General features: G+C 38.9%; 1 protein-coding gene across 2 annotated transcripts in view; it reads left to right on the top strand.

Moving 5' to 3' along the window:
- Positions 1 to 21,518, top strand: part of DUSP10 (dual specificity phosphatase 10) — a 37,688-nt gene that overhangs the window by 8,897 nt on the left and 7,273 nt on the right. For both annotated transcript variants that reach the window (XM_058165457.1, XM_058165458.1), the window contains exon 3: positions 21,366 to 21,518. This exon is cut by the window's right edge and continues 219 nt beyond it. In XM_058165457.1, coding sequence (XP_058021440.1) covers positions 21,366 to 21,518 — 153 coding nt within the window. The remainder of the gene's footprint in view (positions 1 to 21,365) is intronic.

The following is a 21,518-nucleotide window of genomic DNA, read 5'->3' as shown; positions in this document are numbered from 1 at the left end:
TGATTTATTGTTGCCTTCTGGGAAGTTATTCAACTTTTCAGTTGATCCCATAGTTCTGGTATTCCCTGGTGGTGTCCTATCTAGTTTACAATCCCAATCTTTCTTAGCTTCTGGTTATTCCATTTCAAGGCATGGTTTCTTATTCTTGAATAATTTTGAAAGCCATGAATAGTAAAAGGAAATTATTATACTTTTATTCACATAATGTTCCATATTTTCCATATATATTCCTGAGTTTTAGAAGACTGGCGTTGAGTTCACTGTGATTTCTTGGTGACTGTATGTTTGTGTATGAAGTCTGACAGAGAACCAGGAGTCCAAATCTTTAGAAGTAAGAACCCATAGTAAAGCTAAAACACTGAAGCTTCCCAACCCCTGATCTGAGGTAAAAGCATTGTCACATCATATCCCAGCGAAATACTGCTACGTCTGTACTCTGAAGCTGGGAATCTAAAATTAGCAAAAACTTAAATCTAAAGATGCTTTAGAAAAGAGAGATTATTTTCCCTCACTCTTTTCCCAATTGCTGGTTGAATCCTTTTTGAAATTTAATGATTGCAGAAAAAATACAAGCAGGAAAAAGAATGTTCCTAATTTCTCTGTATGATGATGTCCTTAAAAAAAATAATTCGTAATTTGAAAAAATAGCAAGAGAAGGCCTTGTTTGGAAGTAGGATTTGGACCACAGATGCATATTATCACAAGGCTCTGCTTCAGCCTCTGTGCTTGCAGTGTGGTTGGAGAGGTGTTTGTTATTCAATTTCACTTGTCAGATGGAATTTTTTCCATCATGCTTCAGTAGCTCTTAATGCCCTGCATGTGATGCCATTTTTGTTTTTAGATATTGAACTAAAACTGAAGTTGGGCTATGGAGCTGCTCTGCTTTTTATGTTGAGTGAGGCTCTTTCTTGACTGCAATCCAGTCATAATTTATGGCTGGCCCATCTGATCTTCCTGGTTTATGTTTGTAAACATTGGTTGCTAACTGCCCCGTCCAAGTTTGTCTCCGCTCCCTCCCTCCTTGCTTAGGACCATGTTCTCCATGTTTGGTGCTGCCTGTCATGCAGACTGAGCTGTTGCCATTTCAGTGGTTCAGTGTCACACAGAGGAGAAACTGATCAGTGAGACTCTACTGGCCTCCCCCCTGTCTCCCCCCACCTCTCCTGATTAAGTTACAGGCTTAATTTACAGCTCTGCCTGGTGACCTCGATCAAGTATATTTTCACTCTTCTAGACGTCTGGTGCATTTTGTGGAATTTTTTTGGTTTAAGTATAAAGAAATGCTGGAGCCGTATAGAAGGCTAGAATGTTGTTAATAATATTAAACGTTTACCTACTGGAATGTACAGATAAAAATGCTTATTTAATTGTCTGAGCAGCAATCCTATCCTATCTTTACTATATGAATTTTAGATGTTCATGTTCTGTCTCTCCTATTTCTCTTAGCACAGTGTAGTATATAAACCTATGGTGCTATACAGACAGAATGCTGAGTGACATAAACTGATTGTCCCCAACCTGTGGAATTCCAGATGTGTTGGATCTTCCAAAATTGTAGGTTTTGAGACCATTTTTTTCACCATTTGCAGCTTGGTAACCGTAGTATTGCTATGCAACTCTGCTGAATAACTCGTAGTCTCTTCATAAAGCAGAAGTAATCTGTCTTGATTATTAACTGACCTGTAGCATTGACAAATGACCTAGACAGATGATTGGAATACAGACTAATGTTTTCCATATGCTATGTTGGCTGTGAATTATGGATTGGGGGTTCAACACATTGGATTGATAGTGGTAGAGGTAATCCAAACCCAGTGAATAAATATAATAGTGGTTCCAATCATTGGTACTGATAATTCAAATGTGTTGTCTACCTACTATATCACATCCATTAACAGTTAACAAAGAAATGTTGAACTTCAGTACATATCTCTCTGTTTGAGATTTAACTGACTGGTAAGTAATACAAGCTTACCTAGTAACAGAAGAAATATGATAATTGACAATATTCCAACTAACTACCCTGTTTTTCCCAAAATAAGACATCCCCTGATAATAAGCCCAATTGAGCTTTTGAGCACATGGCAATAAGGCCAAGTGCTTATTTCAGGGTTCAAAAAAAATATAAGTCAGGGTCTTATTTTTGGGGAAACATGGTAGCTGTAATTTTGGTTTGATTTCATGTAGTTGTTATTTTGTTTGGTAGTGTGGTGTAGTTTGAGAGCTCCTCCCCTTTCATTTTTGGGGACCAATGGTACATCATGGGACTTTTTAAAACCAAAGGAAAAAGTTTGTTTAGTGGTTTTCTTAGTTAGAATATCATGTTTTCTTCCTACAGTTCTGTATAGAGAACTGCTTATGTGTGCTATTTGTAACATGACAGCATATTTATTCTAGCAGAACTTGCTTTCCCCACAATTTTCTGAGATTTGTCAACTCTGAAGTAACTATTTCTGATCTTACCAAACATCAGGTACTGTAGTTGACTGAGATGGAGAACACACACGCTTTCAAGATCATACTAGTTTAAAAACCAAGCACTATTTCACTGGAACTCAGTCATAAGAGAATAATGCTGTGTTGAAACCTGTTTTGCAATTTCTTCACAATTTTCTTGCTTTGTAAAAAATGGTTCTGTTTTTCTACTATATTCCAGACTACTTAAGATTTTCTTTCGGTTTTCTCTGGTTGGTACTTCTGAGTTGAATGTTGGTGTTATGCAGTTCCCATCATCCCACAATCTTCCTGGCTGCCCAGTCATTTAGTTTACTTTATTGTCATTGCACATGGTATAATGAAATTAAATGCCGTCTTCAGTGTACATTATAACTATAAAATATAAAAATAGAACTATAAAAATAAAAACACAAACATACATTCTTTATATTCTATATAACTGAAATTGAAAACCTGATATTGCACTATACTGTAGAATTCAGTATGGTTATTACCCTGGGTAGAAGCTGTTTTTCAACCTATTTGTCCTTGTTTTTATTATCCTGTACCGTCTGCCAGATGGTAATAGTTCAAAAAAAAAAAAAGGGTGCCCAGGATGAGATGGATCTTTAAGAATGTTTTGAACTTTCTTAAGGCAGCAGAAGCTTTTCCAAAAAGGGGAGAGGGCAACCAATGATCCTCTGGGCAATGACGTTGAACCTCTGGAGTGCTGTCCTATCTGCCACTGTGAAATTGGCAAACCATATACAGATGCAGTAAGTTAAATCCTTTTACTCTCTACGGTGCAGCAGCGGTAGAAGGCTACCAGCAGTTTTTCATTCAATTGTTGTTTCCTGAGAAATCTCAGGTAGTATAATCTCCACTAAATATAAGTCATTCCAACTTGAAGAAACCCCTTGAAAATTTTCTCTTTGATTTTATTGTAATGTAAGTCAGGCACCTGTAGATTAATTGATCATTGATTAACAATTGAATACAGCAGCTACCTTGTACTTAAGAATGTGCAAGAAGAATACTGTACTCTACCATTAAGAATTTCTCTTCTTGGAAAGAAACATTCCATAATGAATTCTCTTTCATCCTGTTGAATGAGAACTGGTAGAAAAAGACTACGGAATCATGTTTATGCATGTCACATGAACATATTTGCTAGTTTCTTAAGTATGGCAAGTGACTGGTGTGTGCTGTGTACTTCCACCTCTCTCCAATGCAAGTCTTGCCAAATTTTTTGTTAGTGATCATTAAATGCAAGATCTTCATCATGGGTGATGCTAATTTGGCCTCCCCTCTTAATTGGAATTTGAGAGAGTTTGTTCAGTATTGTTAAGAGTTTGTAATTTTGGCAATGTAATGCTGAAATATGCTGAAACAATATAGGAGTATTTGAACGGGAGAGCACAGGAAGAGGGAAGAATAAAATAAAAAGCAATTATATGGTGAATGCCACGAGACAAATGGTTCTAGCAGGAAAATTAGGCAGCCTGTATGTATACTTTTGGTATGGCAAGGGACAGTAACAGTTTTTAAAAAAACCACAAGGTTTTTTAGCACATTTCTTAAAAACACAAGGGTTATAGCAAGAAAGTTGATGAGTAATTAGATGAAGTGTTGATTTAAGGCAAAGGAATTAATTACAATGAGACTGACTGGCAAGCCAGAGTGAATACAGGAACTACTCACTTCTGTTTTCTATACAGTATAACCAACTACCGTATATACTCGAGTATAAGCCGAGTTTTTCAGCACATTTTTTGTGCTGAAAAACGTCCCCTCGGCTTATACTCGGGTCTATACGGCTTATACTCGAGTTTTGTTTTTTTTTTAAAGCCCCTCGGCTTATACTCGAGTATATACGGCTTATACTCGAGTTTTTTTTTTCTTTTTTTCACATTTTACCGGACGGAAGCCCTGCCGGTGCAGTGAGAGGGCGGGGCGGGGGAGCCGCCAGCCTTCTCAGCTGAGGGAGGGAGGGTTTCCCCAACCGGTAGGTGCCTCATTTCCCACCCTCGGCTTATACTCGAGTCCCCAGTTTACCCCAGTTTTTGGGGTAAAATTGGGGACCTCGGCTTATACTCGGATCGGCTTATATTCGAGTATATACGGTATTTGGAAAACCTTGTTGGTAATAGCCATGTTCAGTTACTGAATCTTAAAACATATCCCTGGTAAATGTTCTCGTATCTTATGGCCTTATGGGACTGGAATGGTCATAATTCTCAGCTAATCACAAGGAATTTTTTAAAATTACATTCCCAGCACTTCCGAAAGATATACTGTTTTGGTAAAAGCATGCTCTGAATTGTATTGTAACCCTCAGGAAAGATCATCTAACGTGAGACATTCCATACCCCTTATTGAATAGGATAATACAGGTTGAACATTTACCCTCATGTGAAGTGTTATCAGTTATCTTTTGATAGTTGCTTTTTACTTGAGGGATCAGGGTACCTTTATTTTCATGCAAGCATTTAAGGAATGTTTATTGCCAGAACTCAGGTGGAATTTATTGTGTGACATATCCTACCAGGATTTGCTATCCTTCATTCATCTTATTGCAATTAATATTTAATTATTTTTCATTTTAAATGGGCTATGGTTTGTAGAGTGTTATTAAAACATGCATTCATGCTATTTTCTTTAAGCTCTTACTCTAGCCTTATAGCTTAACATGTATTCTGACTAGTGATACAAAGGGTAGTAGCTTGTTGAGAGGGAAATACTGTGGGTTTTTCTTTCTTGGGTAAACTTAATTTGTTTTGTCTGAAGTGGCAGATTTATTATCTAGCATTATCATGTGCCTCATTGGTTCACTATCTAAACTGAATTCTTGCTTTTATTTTGTGCTTATTATGGGAAAATACAGGATATAAGGCAGGTTTGATCAGCTAGCTTGGTGCTCCTGTTGGTTTAGGTGATATAGGTAAAGGTAAAGGTTCCCCTCGCACATACATGCTAGTCATTGCCAACTCTAGGGGGCGATGCTCATCTCCGTCTCAAAGCCAAAGAGCCAGCGCTGTCCGAAGACATCTCCGTGGTCATGTGGCCGGCATGACTCAATGCCAAAGGCGCACGGAACGCTGTTACCTTCCCACCAAGGTGCTCCCTATTTTTTCTACTTGCATTTTTACGTGCTTTCGAATCTGCTAGGTTGGCAGAAGCTGGGACTTCTTAAGGTGAAAATATAGGTGATATATTTTCACCTTAAGAATGCTGATTTGAAAGTTCTTGTTTTTTTATCTACACAAACAGAAATTGAATATGTTTGCACAGCTGGCTGTTGGATGGAATTAAAAGATAATGTATTGATTCTTACATCATATCGTGTTCGTTGAATTGACTTCATTTGATTTCAGAACAGCTGTAGCTTTATTCAGGTATTTCTGCTTGTACATTTTCCATTGCATTGGGGGGGGGGGGACATCATCCACCCAGCATGGAAAATTAATTTGTGAAATCACATCTCAGTTCTAACATCACTGTACATTGTAATTTTTTGAACAGGCATAAACATTGCTAAAGCCCAAAGGGAGTGAAATTGTCAACTTTAGCAAAGGAGCCTTTTACATTTCATTAAAAGTGAGCATTCACTGTGTTAAAAGTTCCAGATTGCTAAATTCATCCAAGGGGCTTCTTGTTCTGCCCCTTTTCCAAATTTCTGAATGTTGCCCTTTGTGTTTTCTTAATGCTTGCATAATCCCCCACATGACAAGCACCAGCTGCTGATTTTGTTCCTGAACCAAGGCTGCAATGAAGGGCAAACAGTGCTGAATTAGATACCAATACAGTGCTGGCTGGAAGAAGGAAGGAATCAGCGATAAAAGTTCCAAATGGCTGTATTAATATTTCACACAAGTCTCTTTCTATGTATGTTCCTGCTGACTAAATCTGGGCAAAATGATAGAGTGCCTTTAACTGGAGCTAAAATAAAATGTGTGCATAAATTAATGAATTGCCTTGTGAGTGAATTCTCTCACTCTTTATAAAAACAGTTGAAACTTTTCTGTATTATAAAGCTATGTGATATTTATTGGAGAAATTCTAACCTAATTGATTTTATTGCAGTCACTTTCTCCCTTTCTCCAAGAATTAGAAAAGAACATTCTTACTGAATGTTAAAAACTGAGAAGCAAAACAGTGTGAAATTTGGATCAGTTAAACTCTTGCATGCTCCAGTTATAGAAAGAAACTCATCCATGGTGTTGAAAGTCTCTGAAAGAACGATTCAAATGATGCAAATATTCCAATGTTTTCTGCTCTGTCTTTCTAAGCCCAAATGGAGGAGCATCATTTTGGGAAATTAGATGGGGCGGGGGACTTCAGAAATTGGTGGGTAGGGAAAAGTAAAGGCAGAGGGTTGCTGATTCTAGGCATTTACTTGCCTCATCACAGTAGCTCACAAAGTAAGCTTATATAGTTTGATACTCGTATATTTGATTTTATGTACTCTCTGAATGCTCAACTCAGTGGTAGCATCTAGATGACTTTGACTGATCTCCAAAAGCTAAGCAAGGTTACATCAGTTGAAGACCACTATAGCATGTGCCGGATGCAGAGCAGTTGAAAAAAAAAAGAATCAGAAAATGGTATTGGCAAATAATGTCAGTGTGGTTGCCAAAAAACCAGGAACTGAGCTTGAGTCAAAAGAGACTTGATTTGTAAGAATAAGATCTAAGCAGATTGGAAAGAATAATAGACTGAGATCCAGCTGAAGTTAAAACAGGAAAGAATCCAGGACTGCTGGAGTATTGCTTTCAAATCTTGCTGGCTACTAAATTGTTGGTCACTGAAGAGATAAGATACCAGACTATATAGATTGGAGAAGGCAATCTGGGATTTGTCAGTGTTTTGGTTCTCAAGTCCCTTTAGACCTAAAATTGTTTTTGGGTACTTTTGTTGCTATTGGTTCAAGTACATCTATGCTATGCAAAGCTTTCGGGGTGTGGGGGGAAGGGAGTGGTTGAGAAGAACTTTGAAGATTGTAAGTCAGGGATCTCCAACCCTTGATCTGTGGATTGGTACTGGGCTGCAGCATGCCAGGAACCCGGTCATGCAAACAAGCAAAGCCCCATCTAAAGGATGCAGGCAGCACATGAAACCACACCCCCTCCAGTCTGGAGAAAAACATCTCTCCACAGAATTGGTCCCTGGTGCCCAAAAGGTTGGAGGCCATTCCTGTAAGTAGTTTCAGTATGTAAAGGAACCTGGAGGCATTGACAGGTTATAGTATAACTGTTGATTGTGTAGATTGTGAATTCTGGAGGCTGTCAAATTGGGTAAGGGTAAAGGTAGTTTAAAGAATTAAGCAAAGTTCAATTTAATATTACATAACTTGAAGAAATGGGAGGAAGTCCCAAGCTGGTCTTTTGGAAAAAAAGTCACATTTTAAAAACTTGTATATATTTGTTTCATTCAGTCATGATTAAATTCCATTTGGTTGGATTTTGGTCCTGAGTGACTGAGTGGATTGAGGCAACTGTTATTTGAATTAGAATATTATTATTTTTCTTTCAAAAAATAAATAGCACAAGAGATGCCTCTAGCCTCCAGCTTTACAAGTTAATATTATTTCTGTTTGCAGTATTTGCACAGGTATGATCTATCAAAATATTTTGGGTTTTTTTCCTCCTGGACAGCTACTCTCTCCTGCTCTCCATATTCCCACTGCTAATACTTCGGAAACTCAAGGGCATGCCCTGTTACAGATTAATTGCTTAAGTATGAGCATAAAATTTGTAAGTGCTGACTTCAAATACAGTGTCCTTTGTATGTGGTCAGGAGGTAAATCCAATCCTAAAATTGTTGGTGGCTAATGTGAACCGTCCAATATAACTGCCAGCTTGTATATAGCCAACTGATGTACAAAAGTTGAAAACAGAAAGGTGTTGAATAATGAATCTTTTACAAGAAGATTGGAAGCTTTCTCTGCAAAATACTTTATCTGAATTAATTCTATGGACTGATTTTGCAGTTTCTTCAAACAGTTTGAAAAACACTACTTCAGATATAAATTTCTCAAATTACATTAGGTGGTTGGCTGAAAGTAGTGGATTGAATTGAATTGAATTGAATTGAATTTTATTGGCCAAGTGTGATTGGACACACAAGGAATTTGTCTTGGTGCATATGCTCTCAGTGTACATAAAAGAAAAGATACGTTCATCAAGGTACAATATTTACAACACAATTGATGATCAATATATCAATATAAATCATAAGGATTGCCAGCAACAAGTTATAGTCATACAGTCATAAGTGGAAAGAGATTGGTGATGGGAACTATGAAACGATTAATAGTAGTGCAGATTCAGTAAAGTAGTGGATGAGGCCATGTTTAGCAGGGCTGGATTATCAAGCAGTCTAAGAAAATCCTGATTTAAGGTCTATGATTATATGGTGATGCTGCCTTCAAGGTCACATTTCAAATTCTGAATATCAAGATTGCAATCATAAAATTACTTTGCAGTGTCATAAAGATTAATAGCTCTGAACTTTCTTCATTCTAATAGTATTTTGTTTAATTTGCTGCTAGAAGTTTTACGTTCTTCATTACAGTTGAGTATTTCTATTCCTTTTCCCCCATCATCTAGAATGATGCATTTCCTTGTTGATATTTAAAAAGAGATGGTTTTAATTGCTGCTTGTTGTACAATGTTACAAATTGCCATCCATAGTTCTTCAGGCACATTGTCTAGCAGATATAATACACTAAATCTATTCAGCATCTCCACTTTTTATTCATAATTGATTGGATTTAGTTTATACCTCTAAGTTAAGATCTGCCTCCCCATTTAGTCACCAATATTGGAACCAGCAATTAAACAAAGTGGTTGCTAAGCGAAATAGCCTGATTTTATGATCTTATTTCAGCTTTCTCTTGCCTTACAGAACTGGAAAGATAATAAATGTGAGGACTGGTCACATAGTTACTTTTTCCACACCGTTTGCAACTGCAAGCAGTTGCTAAATAAGGCAGTCACTAAAGAAGGACTCTCTATAGAACATTCCTTGATTATTAGGAATTTATTAATTTTAGTTTTGTCCATTTTCTCAGTTCCTCAGCTTTAAATTTGTTTCATTTCTGCGCAGTACGCAAATACTGCTCACCCCAGCTCAATTTTAAGGGGCATATGTCTTCATGTTTTCACCAAGGTCTGCATGAGAATGTGGACGCTTTTGATTTTAGTTATATTCAAAAGCCATTGCTTCCTGACTCTGACAGTGGGAACATTTTTCACTTTTCCCAGGATGTATGGAAAGTAGAAGGATCAGACTTTGCAGCCTTACCAGCTCAGGTGGCATTCAGGGAGGTTGAGACACTGAGTACAATAGTTTGGATTATTTTCTTTTCCTGAATTTACTTCTATTTTATTTCCAATTTTTATCAGCTTCCTCATGGGTCAGCCATTATCTACTTCAAGAATCGGAAAGGGGTGCATTTCAATTTAGATTGCTCATGAACTAATTTAGGATGTAGCTTGTTTATAAATCGGCTTCTACAGGTAACGAGTATATCGGGGATGAAAGGGTGGTGACAGGAGAATGCTCTTGCATATTTATGGAATGCTCAGGATTTAGTTATTGTAAAGTAGTATGAGTCATCCTGGAAGCTTCTTCTGGGAGTAGGTAAATGGGAGGAGATGGTTTGTGAAAGTACCTATTCAGCCAGTGAAAATGATTTGATTACGAATCTGATAATTATAAAAACAAAGGTCAGATGGAAACAGTGCCTTACTCAAAAGTGAAGGGCTAAACAGTGCATGAGATGGAGCAGGAAGAAAAACAAAAAACAAGAGGGCGTGATTATTGTTTCTATATACAAGGCTTGTTCTTGAATCACAGAAGTAACTCTTTTTTTAAAATTCTGGCTTCCTATTTTCTCAATGCTGTAATTCTTGATTCAGTCCTGCCTGTGGGTTAAGGCCTGGCCCACAATTTCAGCAACTGTTTACTGAAACTTTGCTTTAAGTTTCTAGACCTGGACCATGGTGGCCAGTTCTCTTGTCATGCTGTTGTTAATGCCTTCTTTTGTATAAGAACCAAATGCATCTGCTAGAGTGACTCATGTAGATTTGTAGATTAACCAGTTGATCGAAACAATTGGATCACACCGGAGACGGGGAAAAGCTCAACAACTTCCAGTTGCTGCACAAGTTTGTACTACCTTGTTATGTTGCACTGCATCGAATACCAGAGAGATTTAAGATATTCATCACTTAGTTATAAATTATACATTTGCTTAAGACAGGTAGAATTCCTCTCTAAGTCTTCTCACAAAGAATTTGTGCTTGGATTTTAAATAAGAGAAGCAGGTAAATGAGCAGTTTTACTTCTGGAAAATAACAATCCTGGCCAGGAGAGTATCCTAATTTTATGATTATACTGAGAGCTGCCTTCAACAACATTGCTGGAAGAGTGATAGCTAGTCATGAAATTAATAATAATAATAATAATAATAATAATAATAATAATAATAATAATAATAATAATAATAATAATAATAATAATAATAATAATAATAATTTAATTTGTATACCGCCCTTCTCCCGAAGGACTCAGGGCGGTGAACAGGCAGATAAAATAAAAACGATACATTTCAATAAAAACAATATTTAAAAAACTTATTCCAATAGCCTAAATTTAAAATACAATACAAAATATAAAATAAACCCCAATAAAATCCATATTTAAAACCCTATTAAGCCAGTCCTGCTCGAAAGAATAGATATGTTTTAAGCTCGCGGCGAAAGGTCCGGAGGTCTGGAAGTTGTCAAGTCCTGGGGAAGCTCATTCCAGAGGGTAGGTGCCCCACAGAGAAGGCTCTCCCCTGGGGTCGCCAGCCTGCACTGTTTGGCTGACGGCACCCTGAGGAGGCCCTCTATGAGAGCGCATCGCCGGTGGGAGGCATGTGGTAACAGAAGGCGGTCCCAAGATATCCCGGTCCTATGCCATGGAGCGCTTTAAAGGTGGTAACCAACACCTTGAAGTGCACTCAAAAACCACAGGTAGCCAGTGCAGCCTGCGCAGGATCGGTGTTATATGGGAGCCACGAGTGGCTCCTCTATCACCCGCTGGCTGCATTCTGAACTAACTGAAGTCTCCGGTGCACCTCAAGGGAGCCCCATGTAGAGAGCGTTACAGTAGTCCAGGCGAAGTGGCGAGGGCATGAGTGACCGTGCATAAGGCATCCCGGTCTAGAAAGGCGCAACTGGCGGACCAGGCGAACCTGGTAAAAGCTCTCCTGGAGACGGTCGCCAAATGATCTTCAAAGACAACCGTCCATCCAGGAGAACCCCAAATTGCGCACCTCTCCATTGGGGCCAATGATTCGCCCCCAACAGTCAGCCGCGGTTGCAGCTGACTGTACCGGGATGCCGGCATCCACAGCCACTCAGTCTTGGAGGGGTTGAGCTTGAGCCTGTTTCTCCCCATCCAGACCCGTACAGCCTCCACACACCGAGACAACACTTCGACAGCTACATTGGGGTGGTCAGGGGTGGAAATGTACAGCTGGGTGTCATCCGCGTACAGTTGATAACTCACCCCAAAACCACTGATGACCTCGCCCAGCGGCTTCATATGGATGTTGAACAGGAGAGGCGAGAGAACCGACCCCTGTGGCACCCCACAAAGGAGGCGCCTCGAGGTCGACCTCTGCCCCCCTGCCAATACCATCTGCGATCGGTCGGAGAGATAGGATGAGAACCACCGAAACACGGTGCCTCCCACACCCAATCCCTCCAACCGCCGCAGCAGGATACCATGGTCGATGGTATCAAAAGCCGCTGAGAGATCAAGGAGAACCAGGGCAGAGGAATAACCTCTATCCCGGGCCCTCCAGAGGTCATCCACCAATGCGACCAAAGCTGTCTCTATGCTGTACCCGGGTCGGAAACCGGACTGGAACGGGTCTAGATAGACAGATTCATCCAGGTACTGGGGTAACTGGTGTGCCACCACACTCTCAACAACCTTCGCAACAAAGCGAAGGTTGGAGACTGGACGATAGTTACTCAAAACAGCTGGGTCCAGGGAAGGCTTCTTGAGGAGGGGTCTCACCACCGCCTCTTTCAAGGCGGTGGGAACAACACCCTCCCTCAGAGAAGTGTTAACAATCCCCTGGAGCCAGCCTCGTGTAACCTCCCGGGTGGCCAGCACCAACCAGGAGGGACACGGGTCCAATAAACATGTGGTGGCATTCAGCCGTCCCAGCAACCTGTCCATGTCCTCGGGAGCCACAGGGTCAAACTCCTCCCAGATGGTCTCAACAAGACTAGCCTCCGTCACCTCGCCCGAAACTACCCAGTTATATTCATATGTGGTAAATTAACAGTTTACCACAAGGTAATTGCTGAGTATAGGCATATAATCATGGCTTGCTATATAAACTTGATTAATAAATAAATATTGTTTTGGGATATGGACTGGACTGGAATGGCTTAGGCTGATTAATTAAAGGAGGTCCTATCTGGTGATCTGTGGGAGAAGCTATTTCGTAGGTTGCTCAAATTCTTAAATTTTTATTTCAGTGTATAACTATAGTTGGAAGAACTGAAGGACAGTGGCGTACTATGCATGGAAAAAAGGCAAAATTGCCACTATTATCTCTCTTTCTGTGTACTCCCTTTCCCACTTCTGATCTGATTTTTCAAATGCAATTTGAAACCAATGGACCTCACTGATGACTGTAGAAAAATAGTGCAAGTATATACAAGGTCTTTGCTTATATTATGGAGTTCGGGGCAGCAGTGAAATCCACTTACCTTCCCTACCGGTTCAGGAACGGGAGCAAGTAGATGGTAAAAAAATGGGACGTAATGATGTCGTGGCAGGTGGGCAGAGTCTCCTGCTGCAGGCGCTACTGGTTTGGAGAACCGGATAGAACTGGGCAGATTTAAGAGACCTCAGACATGCAGTGCTTTACATTGCCGATTGCTGTTCACTCTCAAAGTAGTATCAGGGGTCTGTAAACTTGGCTCTTTTAAGACTTGTGGACTTCAACTCAGCAAAGCTGGCTGAGGTACTCTAGGAGTTGAAGTCCACAAGTCTTAAAAGAGCCAAGTTTGCAGACCCCTGATCTGTATAATAAATCTGAAGCCCTGATTGATTCAGGAGCCACAACCAATTTCATGATATGTCTTGCCTAGTCAGTCAGACACCAGTGAGGGTGGGAATGACTGATGATTTCTATACTTGAGGATTGGTTTCTGGACATAGAGCCATCTTCAACTCACCATTTTTATCACCAAAATACACTATAACCATGTTTGATTTCTTTACATCTCCCCATAGTTTTGGGATGGGTTGGCTTCAGATCCACAGCTGAGAGCTTTAAATAAGATCTGTTACCTTGTGCCATTTTATTCTGGGCAACTGCAACAGTGGAAAAATAAAAACCGAGACCAAGAACATAAGCTCCTATTTTTCCCAGAGAGAATATGTATGCATTCCCATCCAGTTTGCTTCTGGAATGTGGATCCTAACAGGTTTAAATTAAGACAGCATAGAGTAGTGCTAAGCATAAACATCCTTTAAGGACTGCTGAATCTGCTGTGGCCCCCACACTGTGGAATTTCATCCTCCCCCTCCCACAAGTTAAGGATGGCCCCATCACTTCTAAGCTTATGAGGTTTCCTCAAGACATGGTTATGACAGCAAGCCTGGGGACCACAGAGGGTGGTTGAACAAGTGAGGTGACTCCATTACTATTAACATCCTCTGATCTATTATTCTTGTTTAGTTAAACAATTCTTGTTTGTTAAAATGTTTTTAATATTTGTTAATGATAATGATTTTAGATATTTATTGTTTTAGCTTTGTTGTATGCCACTTATTGCACATCACCCAGAGTCATGTGCTTATGAGATGGGCAGCTCTATAAGATGGATGGATTGTTGGATGGATAGATGGATGGGCAGGCAGGCAGGCAGGCAGGCAGGCATTCTTTAGCACATTGTGATTAAGAAATGTGGGTGGTCAATTGCTATGCATTCTTCTAATAAGGAAAGGAAAAATTTCCTAACAGTCTCAGGGGTGAGACTTCGTCTTAGTTGTGACAAGAGCATTGCTACAAAGTAAGTATATAGGGGAAGAATTTTCTCCCTGATGACTTAATTAAATTAAAAGATGACTCAATTAACTCCCTGATGAGATTTGATTTAATTGAAACAAGGAGAATAATGAGGTTTCAGAAATGTACAATAAAAGATATATCATTTATGTGCCTATGTATATTTTGGCTGCCCATAAGAGTTCTTCAAAGTTGTCTTCTTCCATGGAAGAATGTCTAATACAAATTCTCTAAGAATTGTGAGTTTGAATCAGTATTTTAGTAACTGGGCAGTTAAACCCAATTCTCACCAGTCTTCTGTCTCAGGATACTGTCTTCTATGCTGCACTGACTGAAAGCTTCTGAAGATAATCTAAATGAGAGCTTTTGTGAATAAACTATCATGTTCAATAGCTATTGCTGGAAGAAATCTGAGTTTATAAGGCTACCAACACCAATTATGTAAGTTTTTTGTCTGTTTCAATTGCAGGAAGGTAGTTGAGAACTCTTTAGTCTTAAAGTCCTCCTTCAGGCACATCAGAATTTTAAATCTCCATTAACTTTTAAAAATAGCTTTTTGTTATCTTCCAGATTAGCTTCAGAAGATGATGTCAGGAATGTATGTGGTCCCAAAGATGACCTATAGATACCAGAGATGATATTGGACAATGCTTAATATACACCAAGCTGATGATATCTTATCCAAATCCTGAAATTGTTTACTAAAGTGGGCCATCTCTTTGCTTATATTCTGAGACTGTATAGCTAAAGTGGTAAAAAGCCCAAACATATTCCTGAGTGGTTGATTAAACCCTTTGAGTTAAATAATCAGTGCAACTGTAAAATGTCACATAGGGCAGATCTCATGATTTTTAGCAATGGTCTGGCCTAAAAAGACAAAGTTCATCTATAGGAGCTTTCTGGAATGTCCAGATAGACCAGTGCTTGTTTTTTAGGCTGGAAGCCAATGACAAATGCCAGAAATAATTTAATTGCTTATACAGTGGGTACTATTTTGTTATGTAACATCACTGACAACTGGAAAGAAATTGGGGGTTTCGGTTGATTTCTTATATTGCTATATTCAGGCATCTGTGCCTGTGAACTGGCTTGCTTGTTATAAAATACAGGGATCTGATATTGAAATAATTCTGATTCACTCTGTGGCTAATAACACATTGCCAAAGATTGTGTGAAAATCATGTTTTCATTATATTTATTGGACCTTCCAATTTTCTTCTATCAATGTGGCTATCAACTTCAAGCCCAAATCTTCTAAATTAATCAGATTTCATTATTTAAGAGACTTCCCTTCCTGGGTGGGCTCTAGCTACTTTTGCAAGATGATTTTTAAAACATTGGCCAGCCTATAGGACTTCATGACAGTTGCTGACATCCTTGAGTAAATTTTTTAAATGGGTATATTTCTGAAAGTTATAATAAAGAGCAAGGGCTGCAATCTCTACAGTTTTCCCACTCTTGTCTTTCAATTAAAATAAAAGCAATAATTTTAGAATCTGAGTATTGCTAATCAAATTGTTTTACTCCAGCCCAAATGGATCTATTGTTTGACTCTGTGGATATTTGTGTATGGGTTATTTATAGACTAATTAGACCAATACTCCCCAATCTTTTGGGAACCAGGGACCAGTTCCATGGAGAGAGGTGGACTGGAGAGGACGTGGTTTCATGTGCTGCCTGCATCCCTTTGCTTGCTTGCATGGCCCAATTTCTGGCATGCCATGGACTGGTGCCGATCCATGGACCAAGAGTTGGGGACCCCTGAACTAGAAGTTCTAAAATTTTCTAGGCCAGTCTTAGCCACATACTGCTGTTCAAATTTACTGATATAGACTGTAATAAGTATTGTCTCTGGTTAGTTGCCATGTCAATGGTCCTGATAGCACATGATTCAATGCATTTGAAGGGTACCCCACCAGGAAATCATGAAATAGACTATTGTCTTGCACACCTTTTTCACACGAAGATCTCGTTGACATGTTGCTTGACCCTGATTGGTCAAATAAAGTGAAATTAGTTTCACACACACACACACACACACACAACTATGTGATGTGTATAATATAGAAATTTACATAACTGAATTATAGAGACTCTCTATGCTTAAAAAAATGAAGTCCTAACTAAACCTCAGCCAAAAAAAAATGCATATTGTTTTTAACCAGAGATTCCCCCTCTCTGTTGCACTTCCAGAATTTCTGAGATGCTAATGCAGGATTTTGTTCTGGGGATTATGGCCATCTGTTCTCCCACAGAATAATGGACTGAGATTTTCTTGCTTTTATCACTTTCTTCCTTTAGAATTAGGACTATTTACAGCAGGGCACTTGCGTGTGCACGAGTAGATGGTTTGCACTTTAATGTTTCTTGTACTGGCAGCAATTTCTGTTATCACTTCAGGAGAGTAATGTTATTTATTGCTGATTAAATATGAGTATTTCTTGTGAAAATTCATTGAGGAAGAGTAGAAAGCTGTCACCTCTTTCCATCTTTCTCTGCTCTACTGAGAATTATTTTGTTTGATTTATAAGCCATCAAATCTGAAAACTGGAGACAGTATGCATAGTTAAAAAGAATATAAAAATACAATATAAAAGCACATAGACAAATAGAATGCAATGGGGAGAAAAACGCCCCTGTCAACTACCTTATGGTATCAGCATCACAAATCACCCCCCTCTAATCTCAAAAGGCAAGTTTTCAGAGTTTTTTTAAAACTGGCATTAAGGTTGTGACCAGGTAAACCTCCAGGCAACAATATTCTACAGAATGGTATTGATGGTAGAGAAAGGGTGACTCTGGGATCTTACAAGATAAGATGCTTCATCTTATGGGAGGAGAAGAGATAATTGAAGAAAGGTGGTCCCATGGTTATTCCATGGAATTAGAGGAAGTCCAGGTAGAGCTTTACAGGTGACAACCAGCATCTTGAATTTCACTAAGAAATTCCACCTCACTTACTAACTGTTGGCTGGCTACAATACCATCCTGCTTTCCATAGACATTCTGTTTAGAGATTGAATCCTCCTTCCCGCCCGGGAGGAGCATGGCTCAAAGTAATCTTGCCAGTTAAGTGTAGAGTGCCTCTTCTTTGCATTTTTAGCCTTTTGTAAATGGGAATATATATATAAGCCCAAGTAAAATGCGCTCTTTGAGAGACAACAGAATTCCACTACTGAGTATAGGTATTAGACAGCAATACTAGACAGGACAAAGCAGAAATAAACCTGAGAACGGCATAGCGATTTCCAATTTGCCAAATAAGTTTTGACTATGTATTTGATGCCTGAAATGACCTTTTATTTAAAACAGCCAGAGATGCAAATACTGTGCTGTGTTTTTGATGTATCCTGAAATGAACCTCTTGGATAAGATTTTTCCCCCCAATATTTGATGCCATATTTTTCTTATCAGCAGTTATTGTATGAATAAAAGCAGTAATGAATGGATATGCTGGTCTCTGACAAAAGTCTGACCTCCATAATTATACAAAAGAACATGTGTTTTATAGTTCTCAAGAACTCGTCACCTGAGAAGGTTTCCTTGCACAACACTTTTTAAAGTTATTGCCTGCTATGATTATTCTGCTGTCTAAACACACACATACGGTACGTACACACATATGTACAGCTTTGTTGATAATTTTTATGATAGTTATTTTTTAACCTAGTACTATTTTATATATTGAGTAAGGAATCTTTCAATTCTAGAAGTGTAGGGATATTTTTAAACCGTAAACAATTTTAAACAGGAAACATTTCCTGTATATTGGCAGGAAATGCTTATAAGTAGGGGGATGCAAAAGGTATCAGAGATGCTTCAGTAGATATTGCGGTGAAAAGGAGGAGGGTTGGATTAGACTGCAAAGATACTTTGCAAATCTTTGATACTTTGAAAAGCTGGGGCTGAAGTCTCCCAAAGCCCCAGCCTTTCTCTGGGCATCTGCATGGTACAGTGGATATCGATGTGTGTTTGAGAGCAGTGATACTTCCATTCTCAACTCAACTCCTATATATATAATATGATATGGAAATATACTTACTTACCTACTTTTAAAACCAAAACACACTGGTTCTGGGAGTTTCATTATGTTCTCTTTCTATTCATCTCCTGTGCTCCACAACCATTAGAAGTACAGGTATGATGGATGTGAAAGTTAAATATTATTAACTTTCCATTCCCTTAAGAAAAAAGAGAGGTTGTGATCAAGTGGAAAAGCACAAAATAACTAGGATCCTGGAGATCAAACTGGGAATTAAAAATCTCATTTGAAAGTATTTTAAAGTGGAAGGAGAGTGTGTTAATTCTGAAACAGACTCCCAGGCCTTCAAAGATAGGACCATCATTCTTAGCACCAGCCTTAGGGCTTGTTGAAGGACCCCTTTTCCTTCTGGTGTTTTGTCAGTCAGGATCTGTGGATTGGGGCAGAGCCAGAGTGAGGGAAAAGAATTATATTTGCTGTCAACTTATATCCACCTGCCTGCCTGATCTATCAATCTTCCCAACATTTTCCTCTCCCCCTTAGCTACTGCACATCATTCACCCATTCTTCCTTCCCAGTCTTATTCCCTTAATTCCATTACTGCCTCAGAGTGCTGTCCATTTCTCTGACCATCTTCCTAATGCCTTCCCTTCCTCCCCTTCCTCTTGTCAGAAATTCAAATATGAAATATGGATACCTGGTCTTTCTAGCAGTTATGATCCATCACCCATCTCAAATGTTGCTGAACCACAGCACACAGCATCTCCCAAAAACTTGGCTAATGATGAAAATAGCAGAATCTAGAGAAAGACGCAGATTTTTCAGCCATATTTTCTTAAATAGCATGGAAGCTTTTCTTATAATTGGCATGCTCCTCATTTTGGAGGGACAACAACAAAAACTACCTTAGTGGACCTGGGGGCAGGTATAGCTTTCCATTTGATTGTGTGCAAGTAGAAAAAGTGTGCTCTGATTGCACTTTCTCACCAAGCCATTATTAGGAACCCAGCTTTTTTATGGAAAAACTCATACTGCTACCTAAGAACCAGAGCACATAGTTTTTTTTAAAAAAGAAGGATATTCATGATATGGAGAAGAAATAACATTTCCTCTGGCTAAAGCCAATCTGGTGCTGCTGACCTCTCTTTTGAAATGTTTTAAGATTTCTCCCATTGTTCTCTCCAGATTGAAAGGAAGAAGGGCTTAAACAGAATTAAACAGAATTCAGAGCAAAAGAATCTGATCTTTCTGAGATGGCTTTGTCGAATTACAGTAGATTTTGATCATAATGTTTCTCTATTGGCTAAAAAAATAGCAAAACACCACAGGGGGTGCAGGGAGGAGGTCTTCAAATGAATTGAGCAAACCATTAAATTATTAGGAAAATCAAACTCTTGACTTCTCACCTATATTCTTGTACTTAATGCTCATCTTTTAAATACAAGCTACTTGTTTTTTGTAATGATTAGCATATCTAGTATTTTTCTTTGAGAACTTAGTTTAGGAATGTCTAAACTTTTTAAAGTTATTTTGCTACTGAATAGATGAAACAGTGGGACTACTATCCTGAGTGATTTGGGAGCACAATTGCCTTTAAATTACCACTTCTTGATTTTCAGTATGCGTATAAGGAATAAGATTTTCTGTTAAGCTGACTTTGCTTTGTGTGATTTTCCAAAATCCGCTTGCCCAGTTTGCCAAAGGCAGCATTTCTCTTTAATTAAAGACAAAATTCCTCTGTTGTTAGTAGCTGCCTCACCTATAATCTCCTACACATTCAGAAGGACCATAACTGTATTTTACTCCTCTTCCTGAAGCAAAAGCTGGTCCAACCACCTGTTAGCATTACATCATGGGCTCTGAAACACACAGTTGTACCAAAAGCCCTTAAACAAAGTGGTGCTTCTTACATTGTTTGCGCTCAAAGAGCTGATGTCATGCCAAGCTGATGTCATTCTATGTCTTTGTGTCAATGCCATGGCAACCAGGCAGGTGGGGAGTCTCATTTGGATTGAAGGGAGGAAAGTTTTCACATTTTTACTTTTCTGAATCGGTGTCCCAATTGAGAGAGAGCAGAAGGCAATCCTGAATGCCTGCTCAGGCATTAGGGGGGGGAAATGTTAAGTCTTGTGTGTACCCTGTCTTTTAACAATTCCGTTTTTGAGTAATCTCTTCTTTGTGAAGCAGAAATTTATTAGGAGGAAAATTGGATTGTGAAATCCAAATGGTGTGATTCAAAAGTTTATTTATCAAATTTATATAGTCACCCATTTCATCAAAAGTGACTCTGGGCAGTATATAATAATGAAATAAAACAACACTGTAAAAAAAGCCACAGAGATAAAATGTAAAAAAAAAACCACCATAAAACTGAAAGCTACAAACACTATTCTTTTAAAAGAAAAGGAAAGCAAAATGTATCAAATGTGTTTTTTTTTCCATTTTATGTATTCTTTCAATTTTGATTTCAACTTTGGTACTGGATTCAACTCCTGTGGACTAAGAGATTGTGGGAAAAGTTACTAAACTGCAGAAAGATACATATAAACCCAGGGGTATCTTAAAATATGTAAAGTGAGTACAAGTATCTACTGCAACTTAGATGCATCTTGTCTGTTTTTTGAGACCATTAACAAACCAGTGAAAGTAGTAGTAAGCAAATATATTCCTGAACTTTGTGATCCAAGATAATTTGCTTTGTCAAGCAGCTTTGATTTGAGTTTCCAGCACATGGCAGAAAATAAAAATTACAGCTTCAGAAAAACAGGATGGACCTGGATTAAGGATGTCAACACTGAGGTCTCACCACCCCCTTCCATTTTCTCTCATTAAAAACCCAACTCTTCTCTCTTGTTGCAGGTGGACTCAGCAGTTTCAAGCAGAACCACGAAAACCTCTGTGATAATTCCCTCCAACTTCAGGAGTGTCCTGAAAGCGGAGCTGGAGGTGCCGCAGTAACCTGTACACTACCTCAGTCCATTGCTACCACTCCAGACATTGAGAATGCGGAGC

The sequence above is a fragment of the Ahaetulla prasina genome, chromosome 1, assembly GCF_028640845.1.
Source record: "Ahaetulla prasina isolate Xishuangbanna chromosome 1, ASM2864084v1, whole genome shotgun sequence".
Classification (NCBI taxonomy): Eukaryota; Metazoa; Chordata; class Lepidosauria; order Squamata; family Colubridae; genus Ahaetulla; species Ahaetulla prasina.
Note: the sequence above shows the minus strand (reverse complement) of the source record. Positions and strands in the feature narration are given on the sequence as shown.